The sequence below is a fragment of the Sycon ciliatum genome, chromosome 3, assembly GCF_964019385.1.
Source record: "Sycon ciliatum chromosome 3, ocSycCili1.1, whole genome shotgun sequence".
NCBI classification, from domain to species: Eukaryota; Metazoa; Porifera; class Calcarea; order Leucosolenida; family Sycettidae; genus Sycon; species Sycon ciliatum.
Window position 1 is genome coordinate 35,408,498 of NC_088645.1, and position 26,892 is coordinate 35,435,389.

General features: G+C 49.6%; 2 protein-coding genes across 2 annotated transcripts in view; both read left to right on the plus strand.

Annotated features, from left to right (window-relative positions):
- LOC135812058 (uncharacterized) overlaps positions 1-14,338 on the plus strand; it is a 16,184-nt gene extending 1,846 nt beyond the window's left edge. Inside the window, exons 3-12 of the mRNA XM_065325384.1 lie at positions 66-119; positions 977-1,029; positions 1,764-1,829; positions 5,420-5,602; positions 5,972-6,012; positions 6,369-6,495; positions 11,319-11,413; positions 11,874-11,936; positions 12,782-12,904; positions 13,175-14,338. Coding sequence (XP_065181456.1) covers positions 5,470-5,602; positions 5,972-6,012; positions 6,369-6,495; positions 11,319-11,413; positions 11,874-11,936; positions 12,782-12,904; positions 13,175-13,231 — 639 coding nt within the window. The 5' untranslated portion in view covers positions 66-119; positions 977-1,029; positions 1,764-1,829; positions 5,420-5,469 and the 3' untranslated portion in view covers positions 13,232-14,338. The remainder of the gene's footprint in view (positions 1-65; positions 120-976; positions 1,030-1,763; positions 1,830-5,419; positions 5,603-5,971; positions 6,013-6,368; positions 6,496-11,318; positions 11,414-11,873; positions 11,937-12,781; positions 12,905-13,174) is intronic.
- Positions 14,339-18,197: 3,859 nt separating this feature from the next.
- On the plus strand, positions 18,198-25,296 carry LOC135813028 (E3 ubiquitin-protein ligase TRIM45-like). The gene is made up of 3 exons (XM_065326246.1): positions 18,198-19,634; positions 21,732-22,436; positions 23,102-25,296. Exons 1-3 carry the CDS (start codon positions 18,198-18,200, stop codon positions 23,507-23,509), a joined length of 2,550 nt encoding a protein of 849 aa, XP_065182318.1. The 3' UTR covers positions 23,510-25,296.
- Positions 25,297-26,892: the final 1,596 nt, after the last annotated feature.

Here is a 26,892-nt window from a genome sequence, read left to right on the forward strand (position 1 = left end):
TGTACCTGGAGTTCTGAATCAACTGAAGGCAATATTGATTGTTTGTTTGTTTGCTGTTTGTGTAGACATCCCAGTATCTACCAAAGTCAACAAGACCTTTGGGCCAAGCACTATACATGGTACGGGTCTACAGCATTGCAGCATGTCTTTGTGCGTTCATACAGTTGCTATGTTGCTGCTGCTGCTTATGCTGCTGTTGCTGTTGATGCTGCTGCTGTTGCTGCTGTTGCTTATGCTTATGCTGTTGATGCTGATGCTTCTGCTGTTGCTGCTGATGCCGTCGCTGCTGCTGCTGTTGATGCTAATGCTGCTGCTGTTGCTGCTGCTGCTGTTGATGCTAATGCTGTTGTTGCTGTTGCTGCTGCTGCTGCGGTTGCTGCTGCTGCTGTCGCTGCTGCTGCTGTTGTTGCTACTGCTGCTGCTGCTGCTGCTGCTGCTGCTGCTGCTGCTGCTGTTGCTGCTGCTGCTGCTGATGCCGTCGCTGCTGCTGCTGTTGATGCTGATGCTGCTGCTGTTGTTGCTATTGCTGCGGTTGCTGCTGCTGTTGCTGCTGTCGCTGCTGCTGCTGCTGTTGCTGCTGCTGCCGTCGCTGCTGCTGCTGTTGCTGCTGCTGCCGTCGCTGCTGCTGCTGCTGCTGCTGCAGCTGCTGCTGCTGTTGAATATTCCCTTGAAGGCCATTGTACACTAAGTGTCTGGCATTAGCAATCATTGAGCAATTTACCAAGATGGTATCGATTATTTTTCTCGTGCGCATCGAGGATGGAGGGCTGACGTGCGACACACTTCCCAAATCAGCATGTGGTAGGACGATGGTTTGCACAGGAAGATTTCACCTGCTCTTGTCTGTTTTGCGTGCGTGTGTCTGTGCGCGTGTATGCGTGTGTGTGTGTGTGTGTGTGTGTGTGTGTGTGTGTGTGTGTGTGTGTGTGTGTGTCTCTGTGTGTGTGTGTGTGTATTTACATTATATTCGTGATAGGTTGGCAAAGGAACTGAACATCGAAGGACGGCCTGTCGGAAAAGTATCCACCAGTGAGTACTCTAATTTCAGAAATTTTAGGTGCTCAAAATTTTCGGTATGTGAGCGAAAGGCCAGGTTAGGTCAACAGAAATTTTAGGTACGGAGAAGCAGTTCCCTATTGGATTATGTGTGTTAGTGTTTGTTCGGTTATTGAAATTTTAGGTATGAAACAGATTCGCCGAAAGTACCGAAAATCCAAGTGAAGTTGCATCGAAAATTTGTGAAAAATAACAGTATTCGGGAAAATCCAACCCCCATGAATAGAGTAGAGTCACGGTTCACTGCACAGCCCACTGTTCACAGTCCTCGGGTTGTACAGTCCGGGACTGGTATTTCCACAAGGCTGGATTTCACTTGCCAGTACTGTACGATGAGATGCACTTGCTCAGCTACAGTGTAGGTTTTCTGCTCAGACTCGGGCATGCCCATCGCTGAAGCGATGATTGCGAACAGCTGTGTTAGACATGGCAACTTGTGCTGGGATTACACCATTCAACAGCTTGCAAGGCTGATGAATTGACCGGTTTTCTGCTACGGGTACACGCACGCGCACATACAGTAGAGTAGTAGAGTTGTAGCTGTTTGCCTGTTTGCCTGTCAGGCGTAGTTTCACACATGAACCTACAGCGTCAGACAGTGTTGAGCACTCTCTTCACGCTAGCCTGACGGGCCCCGGGCGTAGGTTCTTGTAGCTATGTCGCGCATTCGATTCTTGACTCTTCCGCGTGTACCTGTCTGCTGCTAGGCTCGTCATCGGACAACATTGGAAGTCGCAAGCGCAAGAAGTCATTCTCCGCGCAGACCAGCAATTGTGAGTACACGTACAGCACATCGACTGATGTATAAGATAATAAACCTTGTATTGTACAAACACGTTTTTAGTTTCATAGCATATTAGGGGCCGTCCAAGGTTACCAATACTATTTTCAAAACGAATTGTTTTCGTTTGGGGGTGGGTGGGTTTGATGGAGTTTCGTTTTGAAAATAATTATTGAATGCAGATGGAGAATGTCCAGTTACTTCTGGGTGTCGAAAATTGACATCAATATTTTATTGGAATTCGCTTTACCTGCAGAAAAGATGGGTGGGTGGGGGCTGAAAAATACTAAAACTTTCCGTTTTGTAAAAACAATCGGTAACCCCGGACGGCCCCTTACAAGGCGGTAGAACACCGTGTTCAACCGTGGATGGTGGTAGTAAGGGGTCTGTTTCCGAACACGGTGTTCCACCGCCTTGTAAATATGCTGTCAAACTAAAAACGTATCAACTGATGTGTATGCTGAAGCTTCTCCTAAACTCTCTGACTGTAAAGTGTGGTAGTGAGTATTTGGTCACATGGCCTGGTACGTGTTGTGTAGCTGCTGTAGCATGGCTTTGCCGGCTTGGTCACGTGACATGATCACACGACTTGGTAGCATGGCTTGGTCACGTGGCATGCTAGCATGGCTTGGTCACATGGCATGCTAGCATGGCTTGGTCACGTGGCATGATCACATGACTGGGCAGCATTGTTTGCTCACATGGCATGTTAGCATGGCTTGGTCATGTGACATGATCACATGACATGCTGCATGGCTGGTCACAGGCTTAGCTTCTGTTTCCGGGAAATTACCCGATGCACCACCACTCATCGTACATATGATGTTGGCTGCTTGGCATGCGAATCACGCGTACCTGTTTGAAGATGTGTTAGCGAGTGATGACCTCTACAAACTACGCTGTATTTCCGTCGCGTGACAGGAAACCTCTCATGAAGCGTGGTTGGTCACCGACAGGTATCGCTATAGTTCTGCTTTGTGTGTTTGAAAGCATAGTGCGATGCGCCCTGCGAGATGGTATTAGAGCCGTGTGCGATTGGCAGCGTCTAGCCTGTCTCGGTTGTTCGTCAGCTCTTGTGGCCCGGTGTGCCTCGCGCTCGCCCTAGCCTTTCCCTCCTCTCTCTTTTCTCTGCACACCTCTCCAGGCTGGCTGGTGCATCAGCGAGTGCCGTCCGCGACCGAGAGCGCACTCGCGCCGTTCGCCGGCTCACCAGCACCTGCCGTTGTCGGTGTCGCTGAGCTGCATCTTGCACGCCACCTCTGCCAGTCGCGTATCGACGAGCGCCGACTGCCTAGCAACGCCTGCACCATCATCGCCGCGCTCTACGCCAAATCCGTTCTAGTCGGTGGCGGTGGCAGTGGTGGCAGCAGCACCGCCGGTGCATTACTCACATCCAGTGGCGACAGTGGAGGAGGAGGAGGGCTTCACCTGACGGACGAATGTGACCGCCTGTGCACGGTGATACGCGAAGGCAATCGCCTGTACAATTTCAACGGTTTCTCGGATCTACTCGGCACGGACCGCGTCTTAGATCTGCCGCTGGGCGTGCGCATGACACATGAGATGTATGCTCGCACCGGCCAGTATCACGCGGTGGAGAATTTCCTCCGGACCGCGCTCGACAACTCCGCGCGCTCCCTTGTGGCGGGAGTTTTCGTGACGAACCCGTACTCGTTTGCGTTCTCTTTCGATCGCCACCACTTCGTCATGTTTGACAGCCATGAGCACGACGGAGAGGGTGCAATGTTATTGGCCAGTGACGCTGCCGACACACGGGCGCACCTGCGGCATTTCTTCGACACCTACTACCCAACGCTGGAGTTCTCCGCCGCCGATAATTGCGCGCGTGTCGGCCACCTCGTCACACTCGACCTCTCGTCCCCCGTCACGTAGCTTGTGCCCTGTCGTCGTCCGCTGTATGGCCCGGTCGGTAGAGCTGGCAGGCGCATCTCTGATCCACGCACTGGCGCACGGGTACCTCAAGCTATCTTTATCGGTGTGCGGGATGTTTTGCTCTGTTGGTGTGACCCATCGCGGCATGTCTGTTTGGAAAAAAAGTGCAGTTGTGTTCCAATATTGTCAGCCTTGGAGGTGTGGATTGTGGACTACTATTACTAGTACCTGCTAGGTATTATATGTGCAGTTTGCCTGCATCGGTCGAGTACTATTATTGGCTTTTAACATTGGATAGTGGCAAGTTTTGTTTTAGTGCGCTTTGGCTTGCGAGGTATGGCGGTTCAACAGAGGATTTTTTAGCCAAAGATAATTCTTCAAGTTCTTTTCGTGGGAAATCCCTGCCCACTATATCATGCTGCACTTTAATAAGGAAGAGTATCGATTCCTTGCTTTCAGCTTTCTCTCAGTATTTTTTCAAACAAAAACAAATGTTATCTTTTAGGGTTCTTTTCATCAGAAATCTTCGCTCTATTCCAAACTCCGCCATAGTCAAAGAAATGCAGAAAATTGAGGAGTATTTTTTTCCCATATTTTAGAAGTAGATTTTGTTTTCAACTTCAACAAGGCAATAACTGGTGCGCAGTTTTGTCCAATTCTATTTTTTCCAGTTTTTAGATTTTATCTTTTTAGAATAGTTTTTTAGAATAGTTTCCTTGAAAAAAGTGAAGTAACTTGTTGTCTTGAATACGATCTTTGTCACATCAAGTACTAACAATGGCAACTTTTGCCCTAGCACCCGCGGCATAATATTTATTCACTCACAGCATAATTACGATAATACTTCTTTCCACTCGCTTTATGAAAGATTACAAACATTACAAACCATGCCGTGCTACTCCACAGTTTTATTCGTTTTCTCCACCCTTGCACCTGACTGTTGACAAGGCCACACACACTCTCGTACGCCGGAACTAACAAAAGACTCTATTTTCAATTCTTCATGGATATCATTATGATGTTTATTTTACCTTCATGATTAATTTTTTTTTAATTGTTTTACATGTACCTCTCCGTTCTTTTTTCTATAAAAAATACAAGCATGGGAACGTTGATTGCTCTCCACACCGGAGCTCGCGATTTTCCGCTGACTTGACTTGACGCTATAAGCATGTGTCTTGTGTTTTTCAACCTCCCTCCAACCCATTGTTTTTTTAATAATTTTGGAGATGTGGCTGTATTTTCATTCTATCTCATCAAATCGTCTTTTTGGTTGATGAATTGTGCGTATCTGGCACAAAAGTCCTACGTGCACATTGTTTTCTTTCAGAGGGAAGTGGCTGCTGGGTGTGTGCCTGCCTTGGAGAATGGTGGCGATGCACGTGTGAACCGCTCCTTGCAATACCCCCCTCCCCTGGATGCAAAGTGTCCCTTTCCACTTTGTATCCGTATGCAATTGAAGTTGGAGGCATTAAGGGGCAAATTTAGGCCAGAATTTCATCTTCTAATGTGGTGGTTCTGACCCCCCCCCCCCCCCCCCCCCCCCGTATGTAATGTACAAGTACATATACCGGTACCGGTATACATGTGAGCATGTGTGCATCCAACACAGTTACCTCATTCTCCGTGCTGGAGCTGCTCAGCGTGACCGTTCTTGTGTGTGCGCACTGGGCTGCTTTCCTCTTGTAGCTGGAGCAGCAGCAGCTGCATCGTCTGGAGCGCATGTCAAGGACGAGCCCATGGACACTGCCCAGGCAGCACCTGCAGCAACAGCAGCAGCAGCAGCAATGGACATGTCTGCCCCTGCAGCAGCAGCCGCAGAAGCAGCGACGGCGGCGGTGACAGCAGTGCCCAGTGTGAACCCTGGCCAAGGTATAGTAACGTTACTGCATGGCAGCGAAAGGGAAATCATCAGATTCTCTCTCTTCCCCACCCCCTCTCTCTCAAACATACACACACACGCACACACGTACACACACACACATACACACCATCTCCTGTACAACCCCAATCGGCCATGTATTGTGTATGCTAGTCGTTTTTTTAGCTCGTGTCAATGAAAAGTTGTTGCACTTTTTTCTTTGCCCATACTCATTTTGTGTGCACCTGTGTACATATGTCTATGTGCTTTTGTATGTTTGTATGTTCGTGTGTACACATGTGTTGTGTGTGTGTGCGTGCGTGCGTGTGTGTGTGTGGGTGTGTGTGTGTGTGTGTGTACGTGCATGTGTGTGCATGTAGTTCGCGTCAAGCCTGAACCCATGGACACAGAGGCAGCACACGTGAGTATGCAGACTGCACTGGCCCGTGTGTTCGCTCACTCCGTAGCACTTATATTACGCCATAGTGTTACTTATTGACCAGCTTGGCTGGTGGCTGGGTCCACCATTGTGCTCAAGCATGCGCTTGGTTCTGACTTTGTGGCAAGGTGTTTTCATCCATGGGGTGAAAGTGGAATTCGTCCTCGTGTACAAAGCAGAGCCATGCTGCTTAGTCTCCTCGTAAGGAACGCGGCCACATTTACGTGAATTGCTCTCTGTCCCTCTCTCTCTCTCTGTCTCTCTCTCTCTCTCTCTCTCTCTCTCTCTCTCTCTCTCTCTCTCTCTCTCTCTCTCTCTCTCTCTCCATCACTGTGCAGAGCTCTATGGCGGTTGCAGCTAGTGCCATGCAGGGACCACCACTCGTTGTGCTCATGAAGCAGATTCTATCCACCGGTGCAAAGACGTGGAGCGAAATCTGGAAGGTGGTCAGTGCCGAGAAAGTCTGTGAGTGGAGTTTTTGAACGCTGTGTCCGTGTGCGCGTGAGTGTAAATGGTGTGCATGCCACATGTACCGTATTTTCCGGAGTATATGCCGCCCTTTAAGCTGCCCCGCTAATTCACCCCAAAAAATTCGGTGTGCCTTATGCTACGATGGTCAAATCAACAGCGATATATCGGGTAGATGTCTGTATTTCATGCCGAAAATCTGGATGTGACTTATACTCCAATGCAGCTTATACTCGGGAAAATACGATAGTTTTTACCAGCAAACTCTGCAAAGATCTGTCTCCGGAAAACAGCAAGGGTGCAGCTTTCATGGTACATATCAAAGCACTCCGTGCACTCAACGAGGCTATCGAAAGTCGGAGGCATTGCACAAATGCAACACTCTATGTCCATCTTTGGAGTGTGTGAATCGGTGAGCTGTACACCCTTCCTCTGACGCCTTGGAAGTGGAGTGAGGCAAGCAGCTTCAATGCAAGACAACAGATGGCCTCCTCGCATCTTCTTCTGATTGAAACACACCGCGGATGGATCGTTTCCAACCGACAGCTTACCGACGAAGTGGAGTAAGGCAAGCAGCTTCAATGCAAGACAACAGATGGCCTCCTCGCATCTTCTTCTGATTGAAACACGCCGTGGATGGATCGTTTCCAACCGACAGCTTACCGACGAAGTGGAGTGAGGCAAGCAGCTTCAATGCAAGACAACAGATGGCCTCCTCGCATCTTCTTCTGATTGAAACACGCCGTGGATGGATCGTTTCCAACCGACAGCTGAACGACGAAGTGGAGTGAGGCAAGCAGCTTCAATGCAAGACAACAGATGGCCTCCTCGCATCTTCTTCTGATTGAAACACACCGCAGATAGATCGTTTCCAACCGATAGCCTAACGACGAAGTGGAGTGAGGCAAGCAGCTTCAATGAAAGACAACAGATGGCCTCCTCGCATCTTCTTCTGATTGAAACACACCGCGGATGAATCGTTTCCAACCGACAGCTCAACGACGAAGGCTATGGCAAACAGACCGCAATCAGCGGAGCCATTTTGACGTTGTTCTGATGGTTGGAACACGGTACAGTGAGCATCACGTGGATCGCCATAAATGCAGGCTAGCTGCTGTTGTCAGAGGCAAGTCAGAATTTTTAATGATCAGAAGTTCAGCATGGGCTTGAACCATAATTTCTATACTGGCCAATCTCACTTCTCCATTACTTCTCTGATCTAGTAGTAGCAAGAGGTTACGGAATGGCTGGATTGCACAGCCTTCAATCGCACCTCGTTTACGGCCACCTTCACAGGTCCTGGTTTTGCTCCATGTCATGGATCCTGTACAATGTACAGGCCTTTCTTGGTTATACCACTTGTTGAGTTTCAACTGAAGAATCCGTCATCCCAGACACAACGCAACCGACAACGGGAACTTATGTAAGGATCACACGATTCGGTCACTCAGAGCACGAAGGTCGGATGTTCAACTTCAAGGTTCGACGGATAGATTTATCACAAGCCAACAAAAATCTCAACGCTTCTTTCTTCAAAGACTTGCGCAAAAGTCGGTATCTCAATGCATCTCGATCGTTGTTCAAAAGTCTCGAGGATGACGCTACAGGTGAGCTACAATCGAAATCGGCATCTAACAACTTCTCACAGCGCTCCACAGGTGGAAAACCATATCCTTCGCAAGCCGAATCAAATTCTAAAAAGAATACTTCGATATCTTCGCCAGGCGCACCAGAAAACACAGGAAAACTACCAGGAGGTATGCGACACGGACCAACATTGGCTATACCGCTGATGGTATACAACCCCATCCAAGGCACTTCCAACTTTCCTCCTTTCTGCCCATCTTGCCGGCTGTTCCAATGCAAAACGGACACTCCAACCTCAACAGCGGGAGCCTTGTGACGCTTGTCATAATTCTGCTTCTGCACAGCTTGGCTGCTGGTGTTACCACTGCCTTTGCTGTAACAGCCAGCCAAGATGGACTTTGCGACACCAGCACTCGACTTAGCCCGCTCCATCTAATTTGGCATCATCGCTTGGCTCAGACTCGGATGAATGTACTGGCTCCACCGTCATTCAGACTTTATTCGAAGGATTCTCCAAAAGTAAAGGGATACTTATCCGGGAGTTTCCTGGAAGGGTGGATGGGATGAAGGGAAATCGAAAGGGGCAAGGGAAAGGACTTAGCAGCAACACTGCTCACGAACAACTACAGGTAAAACCCAGCAGGGAGAAACAGAAGACATGACAAATCAAGCGGAAGTCTCCCTTCCCGGAACCCACCGGGGAGAAACAGAAGACATGACAAATCAAGCGGAAGTCTCCCTTCCCGGAACCCACCGGGGAGAAACAGAAGACATGACAATTCAAGCGGAAGTCTCCCTTCCCGGAACCCACCGGGGAGAAACAGAAGACATGACAAGTCAAGCGGAAGTCTTCCTTTCCGGAACCCACCAGGGAAAAACAGAAGACATGACAAGTCAAGCGGAAGTCTTGCTTTCCGGAACCCACCGGGGAGAAACAGAAGACATGACAAGTTAAGCGGAAGTCTTGCTTCCCGGAACCCACCAGGGAAAAACAGAAGACATGACAAGTCAAGCGGAAGTCTTGCTTCCCAGAACCCACCGGGGAGAAACAGAAGACATGACAAGTCAAGCGGAAGTCTTGCTTCCCGGAACCCACCAGGGAGAAACAGAAGACATGACAAGTCAAGCGGAAGTCTTGCTTCCCGGAACCCACCGGGGAGAAACAGAAGACATGACAAGTCAAGCGGAAGTCTTGCTTCCCGGCCATACATCATCATAAACAGAGGAAAGTAAAATGCTGTCCGCTACTGTAGAGATTCTTCTCACTGAGAAGAAAGCTAGCACATGTCCTACAACGCACACATACCGTATTTCCCCGATTATAAGTCGCACCTTTTCACACTAAAATTCAGGGTAAAAAAGGGGTGCGACTTACAATCGAGCATGACTTTCTACTGAAGTGAATATATCGCAACAATATTGCTCTAACCTGAAAATGGGGGTGCGACTTATAATCGAGTGCGACTTATAATCGGGGAAATACGATACGTGTGCTGGGCGGCCACCTTCATTTCAGAAGTGTTTTCACAATGTAGCGTGTGAAATGGTCTGTGGTTTTTTTACGTTTATTCCTCCATATATTTTTCCGCCCGTGTGGATTCACAGGAAGTGTGAGTTACGAAGTCTGAAGAAAATGTTGAACGGTCTCTGCTGGGATGACGACTACACCATAGCTCAGTGGTTAGAGCGTCGCTAGCTACAAGCGAGGGTCCCTGGTTCGAGTCCTGGTGGTGACAGTCAATTTTTTCTTCAGACTTTTCCCGCTTGTGTCTTTCCCTCAAACCAGTCAAGATATTTTTTAAGTCAAATTAATTTTTTTCCGCCATGTCCTGATGATGGCTCCTGGCCGAAAATTTGATTGAGAAAATAGTGATTTGCAGCGAAGAGACCACTTGCTATGAGGATGGCCTGGGTAGGGTTTCCGTGAAATTTGGTGGCTGCAGTGGAGCTTGCGTATTTATCAACGAGAAACGTTTCTTAATAGAAATGTTTCTCGTTGGTAAATGATTGAATGTACAGATATTCTGGTTCAAAAGCCTCACTCCCGCTGGGTTTGGGCCAAGTTCGGCCTAAATCTGGCTTGAAAAAGACCAGAGATCAGCTGTATTAATTTTGACTAGACTGTCGTGGTGAGAAATTCCACTGTGCATGAGAGATCACACAGGTGACCGGACTAGTACTATAACTTGACAGATGTTTGGTGGGCTTTTATGTTCACTAGTTGAGGGAATGGGAAAGGGACTCTTTTATATTCGGTACTTTCGGTGTATCTCTTTCATACCTGAAATTTCAATAGCTCCACAAATACTGACGCGTATAATCCAATAGGGAATATTTCTTTGTACCTGAAATTTCTGTTCACCTCACAGGGTGTTTTCTAGGGCTGAAACGATTATACCGAATAATCGAGTACTCGTTTGATAACTCTAACGATCGAGCAATCGTTTAGATTACCGATTACGATTATTTTGCGTTTTTTAAATTTGTGTCCAGAAAGTACTGTAAACTAGGGCTGAGTCGGGTAGCATTTTCTTCGGGTATCGGGTCCGGGTAGTTTTCCACGGGTAGCACGGGTACCCGATCGGGTAATGTTCCCATGGTAAGACCACAATGCACACCGGCCCCTTCCCTTACACACTGGGTAGACATGCGTGAATTACTTGTACGCGTGCACTGTAGACCTCTCTCTCTCTCTCTACTCTTTCTACATGTCATCTGCGACTTCGGGTTTTCGGGTACGATTCGGTACCCGTCTACCCGAGGTCCTCACGGGTAACACGGGTACCCGACTACCCGTGCACACCACTACTGTAAACCCTCGTTTTGTGAAGTTTGAATCAGTTTCCGCTGAGAGTATGCAGTTGCCAGGGGTATGGTTCATGTTCTGAGGTTAAATTGACTTCAAAACTGCCATGTTTCGGAGCTACCCTTTCACTAATGCAGATTTGTTAGTATTATGAAGGCATAGTTTGTGGAAACTGAGTAATGTTTGCACAGAATTATGACTCTATTTGCTAACGATTATAATCGATCACTCGATCGTTAAGCTAAAGAGTAATCGATACGTGAAGATCCACGATCGTTTCAGCCCTAGTGTTTTGGCCTGATACCTAAAATTTTGAGCATTTTAAAAAAATTCTGAAATTAGTGTACATGTAAAAAAATAAACATGTGCCATGTCAAATATGTCTTGTCTGTTTTTCTGGAACTGTGTTTTATATGCGACATTGCAGGCAATCCAGCCCTTGCAGAAATTACCATCACCGACCAAGCTATATCCAAGGCACTCATTGTCGCCGAGGCTGTAGAGCTGCCCGCATCAAGTCAGGTATGTTTTGTTTTTTGTTTTTTCTTTCAGCAACAAGTGCAGTGTGACCTGTGTTGTCTGCAGGTATAGGTCTAGTCTTCTCATGTGTGTGTGTGTGTGTCTGTGTGTGTGGTGTGTGTGGTGTGTGTGGTGTGTGTGGTGTGTGTGTTGTGTGTCTGTCTCTCTCTCTCTCTCTCTCTCTCTCTCTCTCTCTCTCTCTCTCTCTCTCTCTATCCCTCCCTCCCTCCCTCTCCCCTCTCTTTGTTTCCTACAAGTAGATGTAGTGGATTGGAGCTTTTGGCACAGACTATTTGCCCCCGCTTTTGAGGAATTTCCCTCGGGTTCAAGTGCAGAATCAGTCTTAGCAATGCTATTCCTAGATGTGTGTTGTGTTTGCAGCACCGGCCACAAAAAGTGTGGTTGTCCCCCTATCTGTTGTGCTAAGCCAGGGGATTGACTTTTTACTTGTTTCTTTTTGCAGACACCTGCCGTGGAGGATCGCTTGTATGCGCTGGGCTCAACAGGGAATGAAACATTGGACTCGGTGAGATTCTACGTGCTGTCTGCAAGTGTATGCTGGCTAGGGAGAGGTAGCATGCAAGTGTATGCTGGCTAGAGAGAGGTAGCATGCGAGTGTATGCTGGCTAGGGAGAGGTAGCATGCTGATTGGTGTTAGTGCTTACTTGGACCAAGTACCGGCTCATCGCAATTGTCACTTATCTCCCACGTTCTTTTTGACCGGTAAAACACAGTCCAATCGTGACATCTAACTTACTTTTGCTTGGGAGGTTGTGATGGCAAGATCAAAGGAGGCACCAAAGAAAAATGATCGCGACTAGCACTTTGAATCACGATGTGTTTGACTTTTGCTTGGGAAGTAGGAATCTGGCCATTCACTGTCTGTGTTTCCAAAAGCCAAGTGCAGCGACCCGAAGACCGGAACTGTGGTAGGGGCAACTGACATCCGGGAGAGCGTGACAGGCCGCGTGCACGGCAGAGGAGTATGAGCGTCATGCTGAAGAAGAAAGGTGTTCTCGATACTTATCCTTGTGCATAATGGTGCTAACTATCGCATTAACAACTGGATTCTTCGAGGAGTTTACTCAGCATGGGCGCCTCTATCTACCTTGTGATTGTGTCACAATCTGTGTGCATGGCTAATTCATCTGTCCGTCTGCCCGTCCGCCTGTCCCTCCGTTCGTATGTCCATCCGTCCATCTGTCCGTCTTTCTATCTACATACTTATGTACGTGCTGAAGGGTGTGTTTATCATTGTGTGTGTGTGTGTGTGTGTGTGTGTGTGTGTGTGTCTGTGTGCGCGCGTACGTGTGTGCGTGCGTGCATATGCGTTTGTGTGTGTGTGTGTGCATCTCACATGCATGCACACAGTATCGTCGCGTCATCCTCAGTCTGTTCACTACACAGCAAGCTCTCAGCCGCCGCACCATCAATGACGCTGTGAACAAAACAGTCGGTGGCAGCGAATCCAAGGATATCACTCGCTTACTCAAGGTAAGAACTGCTGTATAGTAGTGACTTCTTGTTTGTGATCGTTTGGCCCCATCCGCATCCAGATTTAGGTTCCAGACCTGTCGATCCCTTGAGATCCAATCACTCAAGTCTTTACTCGCCTTTGCCGTTGCCATATGGGCGTGGCAAAATGACGATCAAAGGTGTGTGTGTGCGTGTGTGTGTGTGTGTGTGTGTGTGTGTGTGTGTGTGTGTGTGTGTACATGTACGTGTGTACATGTACGTGTGTTTTGTGTTTTTGGTGTTTCTCAGGAAATGTGCATGAAGCAGGGCACTAACTGGGTCATCCGGAGGCCAGTGGCAAGCTAGAGTCTCCTTCACGATAGTCGGCGGAACAAGTGACAACTGCAGTCCTATTCCCTCTCTCTCTCTCTCTCTCTCTCTCTCTCTCTCTCTCTCTCTCTCTCTCTCTCTCTCTCTCTCTCTCTCTCTCTCTCTCTCTCTCTCTGATTGGCTCGCTCGTTGTTCACATGTCGGGTTTGCAGCCGATGACGAACATGCCCTGGTCTCCTCCAGCAATTGTCGAACTGTTGCCCCATGCATTTGTGCGTCTGCGTGCGTGCATGCATGCGTAATTTGAATCAATGCACCCCTATTTGCTGAGTCGCCTACGGCAGTCTGTTGTTGCTTCCCTGCCAGGCCTCCACAACTTGAGGCATGCCATCAGGCCTGGTGAGCTCGCCAGGGGCTTGCGCGACTGCCGATTGCTCCGAGCAGAGTCCTAGGTGGGGTGGCTTAGCAGTCCCGATACTTCGATCCGTACGCCTGTCCTGCTGAAGTCGCATGACTACGGCGGTGTGACCTACTGCCGGTAGTCCAGTGCTGTTCGATGAAATCCAGTGCTGCTCAATGAAATCCAGTGCTGCTCAATGAAATCCAGTGCTGCTCAATGAAATCCAGTGCTGCTCAAGCCCAGTAGCGTCACTCGAGTTCCCCGCCGGGCGTTGGGCAGCCCTAGACCTGCGAACACTGGGCTGCGAAATGCATCAATGGTGCAAGGCGGAAATTTGAAGCGATGGGACTGGATTTCATTGAGCAGCACTGACCCTCTAGCTGTGCAATGTGCACGCACAATACTGCCCGATAGCATCATAGTTAGTCTTTGTGTCGACTCACAGCATCACGGTCTGTATTTTTTTACCCCGAGCTAATTGTACCTCTCTCTGTCTTTAACCTCTCGTCGTTTGTTTTGTGCTGCCTTTTTATTTATTTCAATTGCTTCGTTGTCAGTATCCCCGTGTCCTGTTTTGTCTAATCAAACTACCTGCTGAGCTTTGAACTTGCGATATTCTAATAATTATTTTGAAGTTGTTCTTAGGTAAAGCAACAACTCTTGAATATGTCCCATGTCGGGCTGGTTCGTTTGTTTTGCGTCTGATTAACTCAAGGGTGCACAGGCACCCAGAACCGGTTGAATGGTCGTGCGTGTGTGAGGGGTACTTGCATGGTTGGCTACCATCCGGGAAGGGGTACCGCACTTGCATGGTGGGCTCCCATCCGGGGAGGGGTACCGCACTTGCATGGTGGGCTCCCATCCGGGGAGGGGTACCGTACTTGCATGGTTGGCTCCCGTCCGGGGAGGGGTACCGTACTTGCATGGTCGGCTACCCACCTGGGTGCTTATTGCATGTTCATGCAGGCAAGGCAGTGGACTGGTATAAGAGGGCACAAACCTTGATGTACTGTTGGTGTGACCAAGAATCCATATCGGATATTGACTCTTCATACCGCTGATGTAGTCTTGATGCCTCCAAGAGTACATAACCCCCAAGAGTGTGCAACTCCAGCTATGGGGTCTGCGACGGCAGAACTTCACATCACGTGATGAACCCGTACACATTATTTGCACTCTGTGCATGATTGATACAGGGTTGTACGAAACCCAGCTTTGGGTTCAACTCTCTTGTGATCACTTTGCACTGTTTGCCAGTGTTACTGTGTGACCTTTTGAACCATGTCACGTGATGTGAAGTTCTGCCGTCGCAGCAGTGCATGGAGGTTGTGCAGGCAGTTGCACACTCTTGGGATTATGTACTCTTGATGCCACCAAGGCAAGAGGCCCTCCCTGACTTGAAAGCTCAAGGGAGATCTTTATGAAACCAAGCAGATTTACTGCACTCTTGACCTACATGTACATCATCATACATGCATCCACGGCCGCTAGATGTCACCGAGAGTACGCAGGGCCTAAGGGTTCAGACTACATGTACTTCCAAGAGTCCCGGATAACCCCTAAAAAAAGAAAGAAAGAAAAATAACCCCATGGGGTCATGGACTCTTGCTACTTGTCCCCGGGGTGCTGGAGTCCGCACGGCTGGCTAGAGATCCGGGAGAGGTTCTCCTGCACGTGTAGAACTGACAATAGAGGGGATGGTTAGACATGATACCGAGTGAGGACTCGAGGAGGAGACTGAGGGTGCGTTCTTAACGATCCTCTCGGAAAAGTTGGAGCCTCTCCGAAAAGTACGAGAGCTCATATCCTCTCCGACTTTTCAAGGAGGCTCTCCAAGCTCCCTAAGCTTCAGAGGTGGTTTCAACCAGGGAGCAGTACAATTGTACTACTCCCTGGTTGAAACTTGGAGATTCCCGCGGTTTGGGATCAGCGCATGCGAACTACGGCTAAAAGCCACGTGTTAATCATGAGTGTACGCATTTCCCTTTTCGCATACGCACATGTGTATACTAAATTCATAACTCCGAAGATCGCGGCCCCGGCCTTTGGCGCCGGATTCACATTGCTTGACATGTGCAAAATATCTCCGAATTCTTCGAGACCCGTTCTTGAATTATACCAGTTTCTTCGACTTCTCTTTTCTTCTTCTCCTAGAAGTAGAAGCTACAAGTAAATTAAGAACGCACCCTTAGCTGGAAAGTTGAGGCCTCGAGGTACTATCTCTTAATTTGCTAAATCCTATATATAGGATTTTGGTCATATTTTTCAACTCAAAATGGGTGTGGCATGAGAACAGCAAAAAGTATGTGACCAATTCTTCTTTGCTAGGCCGTCTTAGTAGATATCGAGAGTTGAATAAGATAATTTTTTCAAACACTAACATCGGCTATCTCCTTGCTCAATATTACTAAGGCCTGTGCCCTATTTTTCGAATCTTATAATGGGATTTGAGGTTTTATTGGACCTTGTTTTATCCTTAAAACTGGTAGTTTCATGACGGCATGTGCGATATGTCATCATGAAACCACCCTGTGCCACACCTGCAATGTTCTTCTGCACATTCACTGCTTCAGTCCTTTCCATGACAGCAGCTGAACAATTATGCTCAAATTTCCAATTATTGCTGAAAATGGGTATTCATCAGAAATAGTATCGCCCTATGAATAGGCTCCGGCAGATTATGCTCGCGAAATCATCGAATTATGCTTTCATGGATTCTCGCATTATGCTCGTAAAATCCTCATAATGCTTTAGCACCGGGGATATATCATTCACTTTGTTGTACTTATGGAGCCTCAAAGTTCGGAAAATTGTGCCATTTTGCGTACTTGCAAGTTTCAAGTGGCCATAAGTACAACAAACTTGAGTATCCCCATACCAAGATGTTCATGCATGTTAGAGATCAACATGGAAAAGAGAAAACATTACTTCTTCTATTCATGGTGAAAAAGGAGGACAAAATGTTACGAGTTATGACCAACTGTCCACCAACGTAACCAGATCTTATACAGTTAGCGAGTGCGACAAAATGGCACACAACTGACAAGGAGTACCGAGATATTTGGCGGCCTGATACTTTTTGTAGCTCACCATCCGAATTCTTCTATTCATTACTTGATTTCTTTTGTACTTCAGTAAAAATATTATTTCATTGCCAAAGTAGTTTGAGTTACCTTTGAAAAATTATCATGTTCAACTGTCTTCGTAATCATCATACTCGTCCAACCGATGTCACCCTCACCCTGCGAATAATCAGCTCATCTCTCCCGTAGCTCCACTTCTCCTTCCATCATGACCGAACATCAACTATATAATCAATTTAGAGCAATGTCCATAGCCTGCAGTCATATCATGGCTGCTAAAATCCAGAGGTCATGACTTCGTAACATGCATAGTGTACAAATGTAATGTACATGCACATGTACTCTCGTACTGTAGTACACGGAGTTTTGCGGACTACCCGCCACTATCGAGTCGTCGCCCCAGGATACCTGATGAAGGCTGATTCACTCGCATCTTCTGCTACATGTACTGTGTCAGTGTGAGAAAGAACTTTGAAGAAGACGAGTTCGAGCATACAATACTGTATTGCCATGATTTCTACCCTGCTTTTCATTGAAACACTATCTGCATGACCTCCGATCCCTTTACCATGCAGACCACCAGCACTGATCAGGTGCATTGTAAACAATTGTATAGCCTACATACTAAAACTGTGGTATAATTGTGTAGTTATGCTCCTACCTCCGAGAGGATGCCAAATTATGCTCCAAATTTTCAACCACCAAATTATGCCAATAATTATGGCATAATCCGCCGGTGCCTACCTATGAATCTAAAATGTAAACATTCATGCCTCAAACATACAACTTCCATGAAAACCATTATGCCGTTATTATTGGTCGTGATGACCAATAACAACGGCATAAAAGGCACACATTTTCAAATCCTATATATAGGATTTTTGGCCAGCAAATTAAGAGATACAAGCTGCTAGGTCGAGGCCGAGGCCCGAGGCCGAGGGTAATAGTGATATTACGTCATTGCTTGAATATGACGTCGACGATGGAACAATATTGGGAATTCCCCGGAATAATTCATGCACCGACGTCATATTCCTGCAATGACGTGATGTGTTAGCAAAAGACCACGAAAAAGCCATCAAAACATGAAAACCAAAAATGCAGAGAGCGATACGATTGCGAGGAAGCCGATCACTGACCTGAAGTGAAGATGTAACAGTTTCTTCGACTTTTTTCCATCTTGCACATTTCGACAGCTGGACTTTCTGCTCCTATTTCTTCTCCATTGCTTGCTGTGGGTAGTCATGTTCAGGTAGCTGTGCTTTTCCGTAAGCAGGTATTGGTGACTCTGGAATATCCTAGAGAGAAAAACAGCAGTGCTCCATTTGCTTGATTCGTGCTCATTCGACGCTCAATTTTCGAAGGATGTTTCTCAAATCTTCGCGTTGAGGTCACCTCTCTCCACATGATCGGGTCTGATCCAGGTTCGTTGGGGCCCGTGACCCCGGATGCACAGCAGAGAGCACTGCTGCGCAGGCATCGTCTTCAGGTAGCTTCCTCATCCCCGGCGTCTTGCAACATGTATGCCGTACCCAGCAAGGCAGAGGCCAAGGCCACTTCCAGTTCTCACGCCCTGGTCACGGCGGCGGCGGGCGCCTCCGCAGCTGCCTCGGCCACGGGCTCTGCGGCTTCATCTCCTGCGTCTGCTTCCACCTCGGCATCAGCCTCCTGCTCCAGCCGCAGCTCGCCGAGTCAGAAGCCGGAGAAAGCACCTGAAGTTGACGTGATGCAGGAGACGTATGAACATTGCAAGCTGCGTCGCAGAAACTTCTCTTTGCCAGGTGTGGCCAGCGCGCTTGCATCATCAGCGTCTCCGCTCGGCCTGAACTGTGACAGCTTTGCTGCGGGGCGTGGAGCGGACCTGCTGCCGCCTGATACAGCACTGGCCTCAACGTGTCCTGTGTGCTTGCAATCGTTGCAGGACCCACGCCTGTTGCCCTGTTTACACTCAGTATGCAAACCATGCTTGGACCAGCTGGTGACCAAGTGCTTGCAGCCGTGCACTGCCGGTGCTGAGGGTGGTGAGGGGAGCGGCGCAAACGGCAGCAACAACAGCGGAGCGGAGGCTGGCAGCGGTGGAGGAGGGGGTGGTGGTGGTGGTAGCCTATACATCCTGTGCCCCGTGTGCCGGCACAAGTGCTCGGTGGCGGGCGGCCGCCAGGCGCAGGCGTTCCCGTCCGACATCGTGTCGCGCAAGAGCGTCCTGCAGTCGTCGCTCGGCTGCGACAAGGTCGAGTGTGCGATGTGCGACAACGCGGTGCGACAGCCGGTTGCGGCGCTGTGCAGTACTTGCGACGTGTTGCTGTGCAACGTGCACGCCTGCTCGCACCCGCTGAGCAAGGGCACGGCCGACCACATCGTGCAGGATCTGCGCAGTCGCTCGCTGGTCTGGAGCGGCCCTGACTCCTTCGCACGCCTATCTCTAGACCGCTCATCCATCCTCGGCAACCTATCATCGCCGCCGCCGCTCGACAAGAAGGCGTCCAACGTGCGTTCGCAATCGGAAATGGGCGGCGCCGAGCGCAAATACTCGTCACCGTTGGCGATCGGCCGTAGCGACTCGGTGGCCGACATCTCTCACTTCCTGCCGGCTCACGGCCCGGCAACGCTGCACTTTGACGTGTGCCGCGTCGCCGGCCACGACGGCGAGCCGCTGCGCATCTTCTGCCGGCCGTGCGACAAGTTCATCTGCTTCGAGTGCTTCACCGCTGAGCATATGCTGCACAACTGCGTGTCGGCGAAGAGCATGATCGAGCACAAGCGCTGCAAGATCAAGGAGGCGCTGGCGGCGCTGCGCGAGGAGACGCTGCCCGACTACGAGAGCGTGGCCGGCAACCTGCTCTGCGAGCTGGATGTGCTAGAGTTGAAGACGAAGGAGGTGCGCGGCGAGATAGAGCAGGCCATTGCCGACGCCGTGCAGAAAGTCAAGCAGTACGGCGAGCAACTCACGCAACAGGTAAGAAGCTAAGAACAGTCCCAAACGAACATGCATGACTTGTACAATTGCGCTAGCTGAAATCGGACCCGAAGTACAAACTGGCACCCTGAACAAGTTCCAATCACCGTAATGTCGCGTATTAAAGCCGGGCTTATTCCTGTGAAGGCTGATGTAAATGCTAGGCCCCTATTCAAGCCAGGCTTCTATTCGAACCAGGTATTTAGGTATGCGAACACTAGAGCCAGGTTTATGCGCCGTCAGTGCATCTTGAAAATCAGGAAAACAGTCTTCTATACGAGACGGCTTTGATACAAGACATAACTGTACATCACCGTCCTTGTACATGTGCACATCCAGCCGCATTCGTACCACTTCCAGGATGTCAAGAGCCTTGCAAGTTGGGGGTGCCAAATACGAAATTTGGGTCGGATTTCACCTAGCACAACTGTACATATCCAGACTTAAAGTCAGACTAAAGAACAGATCTACCGTCACACGCCTTTCAAGCAACATTTCCTAATTATATTTCCACTAGAACTTTCATTGCCTTCTCCTCAGGTGGATACAGGAAAATGAGAAGCTAGCCAGCACGATCACTAATATACAATGTGAAGGTGATAAAGGTAGTGGTAAGAGCAATAGTGAGAATAACACACACACACACACACACACACACACACACACACACACACACACACACACACACACACACACACACACACACACACACACACACACACACACACACACACACACACACACACACACACACACACACACACACACAAAGTCTAGAGTAAGATCTGGTTCTCAAACATTTTAATGTGATGGCAAATAACAAGTGAAGTACTATCTACAACCGTGCACAAAGGTGTGAGGAATTCAGCATAAGTGTGATAACAATAGACAGCAAAGGGACGCATGGAAAGTAAAGGTGTGTGGTTGATGGGTAGGACGTCCACACAAGGCTAGTTCCATCCATTTGTCCCTTTGCTGTATAATATTGTTCTCGCACATACGCTGAATTCTGCACGCCTTTGTGTACGATTGTAGATAGAGGACTTGCTATTTGTCTACACATCTATGTTTGACCAAAACTTTATATTTTGCATGTTTAGTCTCGCTAGTGCTCTTACTGCTGCTTTCATCACCCTTGCATTGTATATTAGTTATCGAACTCGTTAGTTTCTTCCTCTGCCTGTATGCACCCGACGAGAAGGCACTGTAAGTGCCAGTACAAATATATTCGGAGACGTTGCCTGGCGGTAGTTCCGTTCGTTAACTTTCTCCCTCAGCTTGTGCTGCTGCTGCCACCGCACAAGCTGCCGCTGCCACCGCACAAGCTGCTGCTGCCACCGCACAAGCTGCCGCTGCCACCGCACAAGCTGCCGCTGCCACCGCATAAGCTGCTGCTGCCACCGCACAAGCTGCCGCTGCCACCGCATAAGCTGCTGCTGCCACCGCACAAGCTGCCGCTGCCACCGCACAAGCTGCTGCTGCCACCGAACAAACTGCTGCTGCCACCGCACAAGCTGCCGCTGCCACCGCACAAGCTGCCGCTGCCACCGCACAAGCTGCCGCTGCCACCGCACAAGCTGCCGCTGCCACCGCACAAGCTGCCGCTGCCACCGCACAAGCTGCCGCTGCCACCGCACAAGCTGCCGCTGCCACCGCACAAGCTGCCGCTGCCACCGCACAAGCTGCCGCTGCCACCGCACAAGCTGCCGCTGCCACCGCACAAGCTGCCGCTGCCACCGCACAAGCTGCTGCTGCCACCGCACAAGCTGCCGCTGCCACCAACCATGACAGTAATGTTGATGTTGATGTACCGTATTTTCCGGTGTATACGCCGGATTGGTGTATAAGCCGCATCCCCTTTTTTTGCCACGAAATACAGACAGCTATCTGTTTACCTCCGTTAATTTGATCATCGGAGTATGCGCTGCGCTTTCTTTTGGTGCATTTTGAGTGTTCAAAGTGCGGCTTATACTCCGGAAAATACAGTAATCATGACGTCACAATTATTACATATGATCAGAAACTTCACCGCCACCGCCGCATCTGTGTGACCATTGTTGTTTGCTGTCTGTACCCTGCTGTACACTGTTGACACAGGTTGAGGACATAGAAGACACGCGCAGCAAGCTGCTGTTCATGCAGCACGAGGAGGTGGTCGGGCACATCAACAGCATGAAGGCGGCCATCCGCTTCACGGACATGGCGCTGCAGCACTGCATCGGCGACGACCTGCTGCCCGTCTGCACGCTGCTGCAGGAGCGGCTGGACGAGCTGCGGCTGCGCTCGCTGCCGCGCAAGCCGTGCGAGTCCGCCTGCATCGTCTTCAAGACGCCGCTGTCGGCCGTGCTGATGGACGACGTCATCGGCGTGGTGGCCAACAGCCTGACGGCCGCGCACCACTGTCGCGTGGAGGGCAGCGGGCGCGACCGCGCCATGCCCGGCAAGATGACGCTCATTGCCGTCACCACCTACAACCGCGAGCTGGAGCGCGTCAACGTCGGCGGCGACAAGCTCACCGCCAAGTGGATCACGCGCGAGAGCTGCGACTCGGACACGCTGATCAGCCTGCCGATCACGTCGCTGGAGGACGTGCCCAAGCTATGCGTGACGGACGAGAAGAACGGCCAGTACATCATTAAGTACACGCTCCACGAGACCGGTACATACATGCTATCCATTCACATCAACAACGAACCGCTGCCCGACAGTCCGTTTCACATCGACTGCAGTCACTGGTGCTTCGACGCCAACAGCTGCACCGAGAATATCTTGCTGCTGTCCAACCGACGAGAAGCTGTCAAGGTAAGGGGTTTCCGTGTACAGGTCCACGCTCCCATCTTAGCTCTTAGGTCTATCCTCGTTAGTGCATGTAGATATCCCCGGGGGTTTCAAATTGCTTTGAGTATTATCTACTATCCGGACGTGAATGTACGCGCTTCAGGCGTCATGGGTTCTTTCAAAATGAAGTTTGTCATGTAACCAATGTCGTCCTAAAGTATCAAGTCAGAGTGCACTAACTGCGAGGGACATAGCAAGCTTTGCAGGGAGACAGACGGACTGACAGTCAGAAAGAGAGAGTGAGCTGTCTATCTGTCTGTCTGTCTGTCTGTCTGTCTGTCTGTCTGTCTGTCTGTCTGTCTGTCTGAGAGAGGTAGGCAGGCAGAAAGACAGAAAGAGACAGAGTGACAAAGAGAGATAGCAGTTAGTTTGCGGTAAGCAGCAGGGACCTTCCCTGGGTAGCGCCATATCTTCGCGTATACTCTTTACGCCGTATGGCTATCCCTGCATGCTCTCCACTCTCTCACATTCTTCATGTGTTGTTTGAATTATTTTATTCTCACGATGGCATCATCGCCAATAAGAGTTGTTGTTGTTTGAATTTGAATTCATTATTCTCACGATGGCACCATGGCGTTGTTGTTGTTGTTGTTGATGTTGTTGTTGTTGTTGTTGTTGTTGTTGTGCAGGTGAAGGGCTCCATGAACAACGACTTCCTGGTGGGCAACTGCCCGCTGATGTTCGGCAAGCACGTGTGGCGCGTGGTGATCAACACGGCACCCTACTGGGTGGCGGTGGGCGTCACGCGCAAGCCCGCCTATGACCGCAGCGCCTCCTGGGGCTGGTCGTCCGTTGCCCATCAGCTGCCTGAGGGCCAGGAGCTGGACCTGATGTGCGACCGCTGGCAGGACAAGGACGTGCTCTGCATGGAGCTAGACTGCGACCAGCGCTCGCTGCGCATGACCAACACGCGCTCCGGACGCCACCAGACCATCTCCAACCTGCCAGACGGTGAGCTCTATCCGTGGTTCGTGCTTTACAAGCAGGGCGACAGCATTCGCATCGAGCCCGACGTCGAATCGACGGACGAACGCTGAACCCGCAGCGCATTCCCAATCCTATAATAGTATCGGCATTTGGTGACGATTGCTGAGCTCTACCCGTGGTTCGTGCTCTACACGCAGGGCGATAGCATGCGAATCGACGGATGAACGCTGAACAGCAATGCATTCCCAACCCTAGAATAGTATTACCTCAATGGTGATGATTTCTAAAGAAGAACACCTCACGACCGGCACTGTGTAGAAACCAGTAATGCATGGCGACCGCCGTTGACCAGAATGCTGCTAGTGTCCTCCACCTGGCAATAACCACCAGGCCGACACTCCGGTGCAGCACGTACTTCTTCCGATCCCGTATGCTATATCCGGCAATAATGTGCGCTGGAGTTCATGCTTCGTGTCAATGCTTGCAGGCAGGTGCATTCTGACTTGCAGTGCAGGCGTTGCGAGGCTCATAGTTCCTGTCGCGATTGCTACTTTGTGTGCGGATTGCCGAGGTGAATGTAGGCGACTACGTGCAATGCCGCCGCACGGCGTCATGATGTCTGACCCGTACTTACAGCCCTCAAGCTATGTCCGGGAGGGCGGTGACGGCAACCGGTGAGAAACCTCCTTTCCACCCGCTTGGCACTCGCCTGCAAGCCTATGGCTGGTTGTGGCAATGCTACTGCCACTACCACCGTCACCACCACCCCATCACCCCGGCACTAACTGCAGCGCTCACCTGCACGTCTCTGGCTGGTTGTGGCGATACTTCTACCACCACCATCACCACCACCATCATCATCATCAACCCATTCCCATCGGCACTAACTACAGCACTCGTGCATGGGAGTCATGCCAGTGTCTGCACATCCATTCCCATCGGCACTAACTACAGCACTCGTGCATGGGAGTCATGCCAGTGTCTGGGCATCCATTCCCATCGGCACAAACTACAGCACTTGTGCATGGGAGTCATGCCAGTGTCTGGGCATCCTACTAAGTATTCGAGATAACCCGATGGCCGTGCTGCTAGCATGCACTGAGCTAGGTCTCTGCATGCCTCTACTTAGCTATAGAGAGTATTGACTATTCGTACTGCCCTTGCACCTCCACCCCGCACCCTGCCTTGCTGTGCTGACCGGCCGCCGCGATCATAATGTCTCGTCGAGCGTTGACACTGCATGCCCGTTTGCTGTGTCGGTCCTGCTGCAGCTTCCTACCCTAGCTTAGCATCCCCAGCACCGCCACTCCATCCCACCAGGCAATTATATAGCAGAACAGTGTCGCACGATCGCACCTGGCCCAAAGCGGATCTACGCTCTATGATCGTGTCGATACCCATGCCTAATTCATCAACACGTCTACGCACTGATTTATGTTACTCAAAATATTCCCAGCTAACCTCCGTCTTGATTACGGCGTTCGACGATTGCAGCAATAACGATTGTTAATGCACAGCCGCACGCAACGACAGGCTCTTTTTCTAGACGTTTTTTTAGTTCCGTTGTTTAAAAACAACTTTATTACAGCTGTGTTATACCCTCCAGTCTTGCCAGCTGACCTCGCGGCTCTTTGTCTGCATGCGTGACGTGTCGACAGAGCGCACTCGCACAGATCTGCCATACAGGCAGTTGTGTAACGCGATCAATATTATTCCCTCCATAAAAATAATTCTAATAGATTTTCAGATTTCTCATAGCAGTTATACAGTTATTTATGGGCAGCTGTACTTGTCTTTGCGCTCCAAGCTTCGATTTTTAATTCTAGTGATCGGCATTAATTTTGATGCTTTATCCCCGTGTTATATTCCAAATTATGTTTGGTTCCACGTATTTTCATACTTGCTGTAGCATCTCCGCCGTGTGCTTGAAGACTGCACTGTAACTCATGATAATATACGGGTGGCTTGAATTCATTGCTGCAGCATCTGCATGTATATAAGTGCACTGCAGTGGAATATGTGGGCGTGGTGCCAAGCGGGTGGCGGATGGTTTCGTGTGCTTCGTGAATACTGTACTGTGCCGTGCCAAAAGGCTGTGTTCTTTTAATTACCGTATTTCCTCGAATATGAGTCGCATGACATTGTGTTGAAACAAGAGTCCATAACCCCCAGGGGGTTATGGACTCTTGGTTGAAACAATGCGGTTCAAACCTCAAAGTGGAGATGGGACTTATAATCGAGTGCGCCTCACAATCGCGGGGAAATACGGTATCTCAGCACAGCCATGCACTCGTGTACACGTCATTCGCAATGAGGGTTTGCCCTGGCTTGAGAGTGCCAGAAACAGTACCTATCCGCAGAACCACAAGAGGGGGTATCACTTATCAGGTTATGCATTCCTGGCATGCTGTGCTTCTACTGAAAAATACTAAGGACTTAGTCAGAGGGGAACTTTTTATACATGTACCTAGAGACGAAGCCAGTTGTGAAACTGATGACGAAGTACAATTACCTCCGGCTGCTTATCACGAGTTCAATATTAACACCATCAGCTTGATACAAATCATCTGGCATGGCCGCCATAGCAATAGCGTGCGACGTGGAGGAGGAGTGGCGTTCCTTCTGCACCTGTCCATTTCGCATACCGGTAGCACCAAACATCGTTCAGAGTGAGATCTTCAGCCTGCTGACCCAACCATTGAAATACTATCAAGAGGATAATACTCTTGATAGTATGCACAGAACTAGAGCATCGCCCCACATGATGGGCCACATCCACGTTTGTGTTCTGTTGTTACCGTCCTCCTTGCCAGCCACCTGATCAGTTCGCAGCGCACTGCGGACCTGTGTTCAATCGTTATCAGATTCTCGTTCTCAAGCTTCCCCATGATTTTGTCATTGGCGACTTTAACGCTCGCCTCTCGAAATGACTGGCATGGCATCTGATCCCGATATACCTGCTGAGTGCTGGTGCATGCATGTACATCACCCTGGCCTTGATGGTCTGGGCTTATCGCACGTTGTGGATCAACAGCCCACCCGCTATTCCTCAAGTGGTAAGGCTAAGAGTTCATCTGACATCAATACCGGACCTAGTTATGCACTACTGATTACGCTCCCATACTCAGCAGTCTCCGATCGGTATCTGATCACTGTCCCGTTATATTTTCATCTTCAAATGTTTGCACGACAAGACCGTTGAAGTCCACTAACGTGACTTTTGAAACCTCTGTTCATGACGATCAACGACCATACCACCCCTCTGCCTCAAGTGTCACGCCCACTGAGACTGCTCTGTTCCTCCCTGACTCCGCTGGACGTCACTCGCCTCAGTTTGTTGAGAGCAGTCTGTGGCCGGAATGCTCTCCCAGTATCGGTCCATTGGACCAAACAGAAGGCGACTGGCGGACTTTTAAAGCTCTAGTAAACACTTCTTTCTTTTCTTTTTGAGTTCTTGTGCAGTAGAAGACCTCTTTTACGAACGAAATTAACC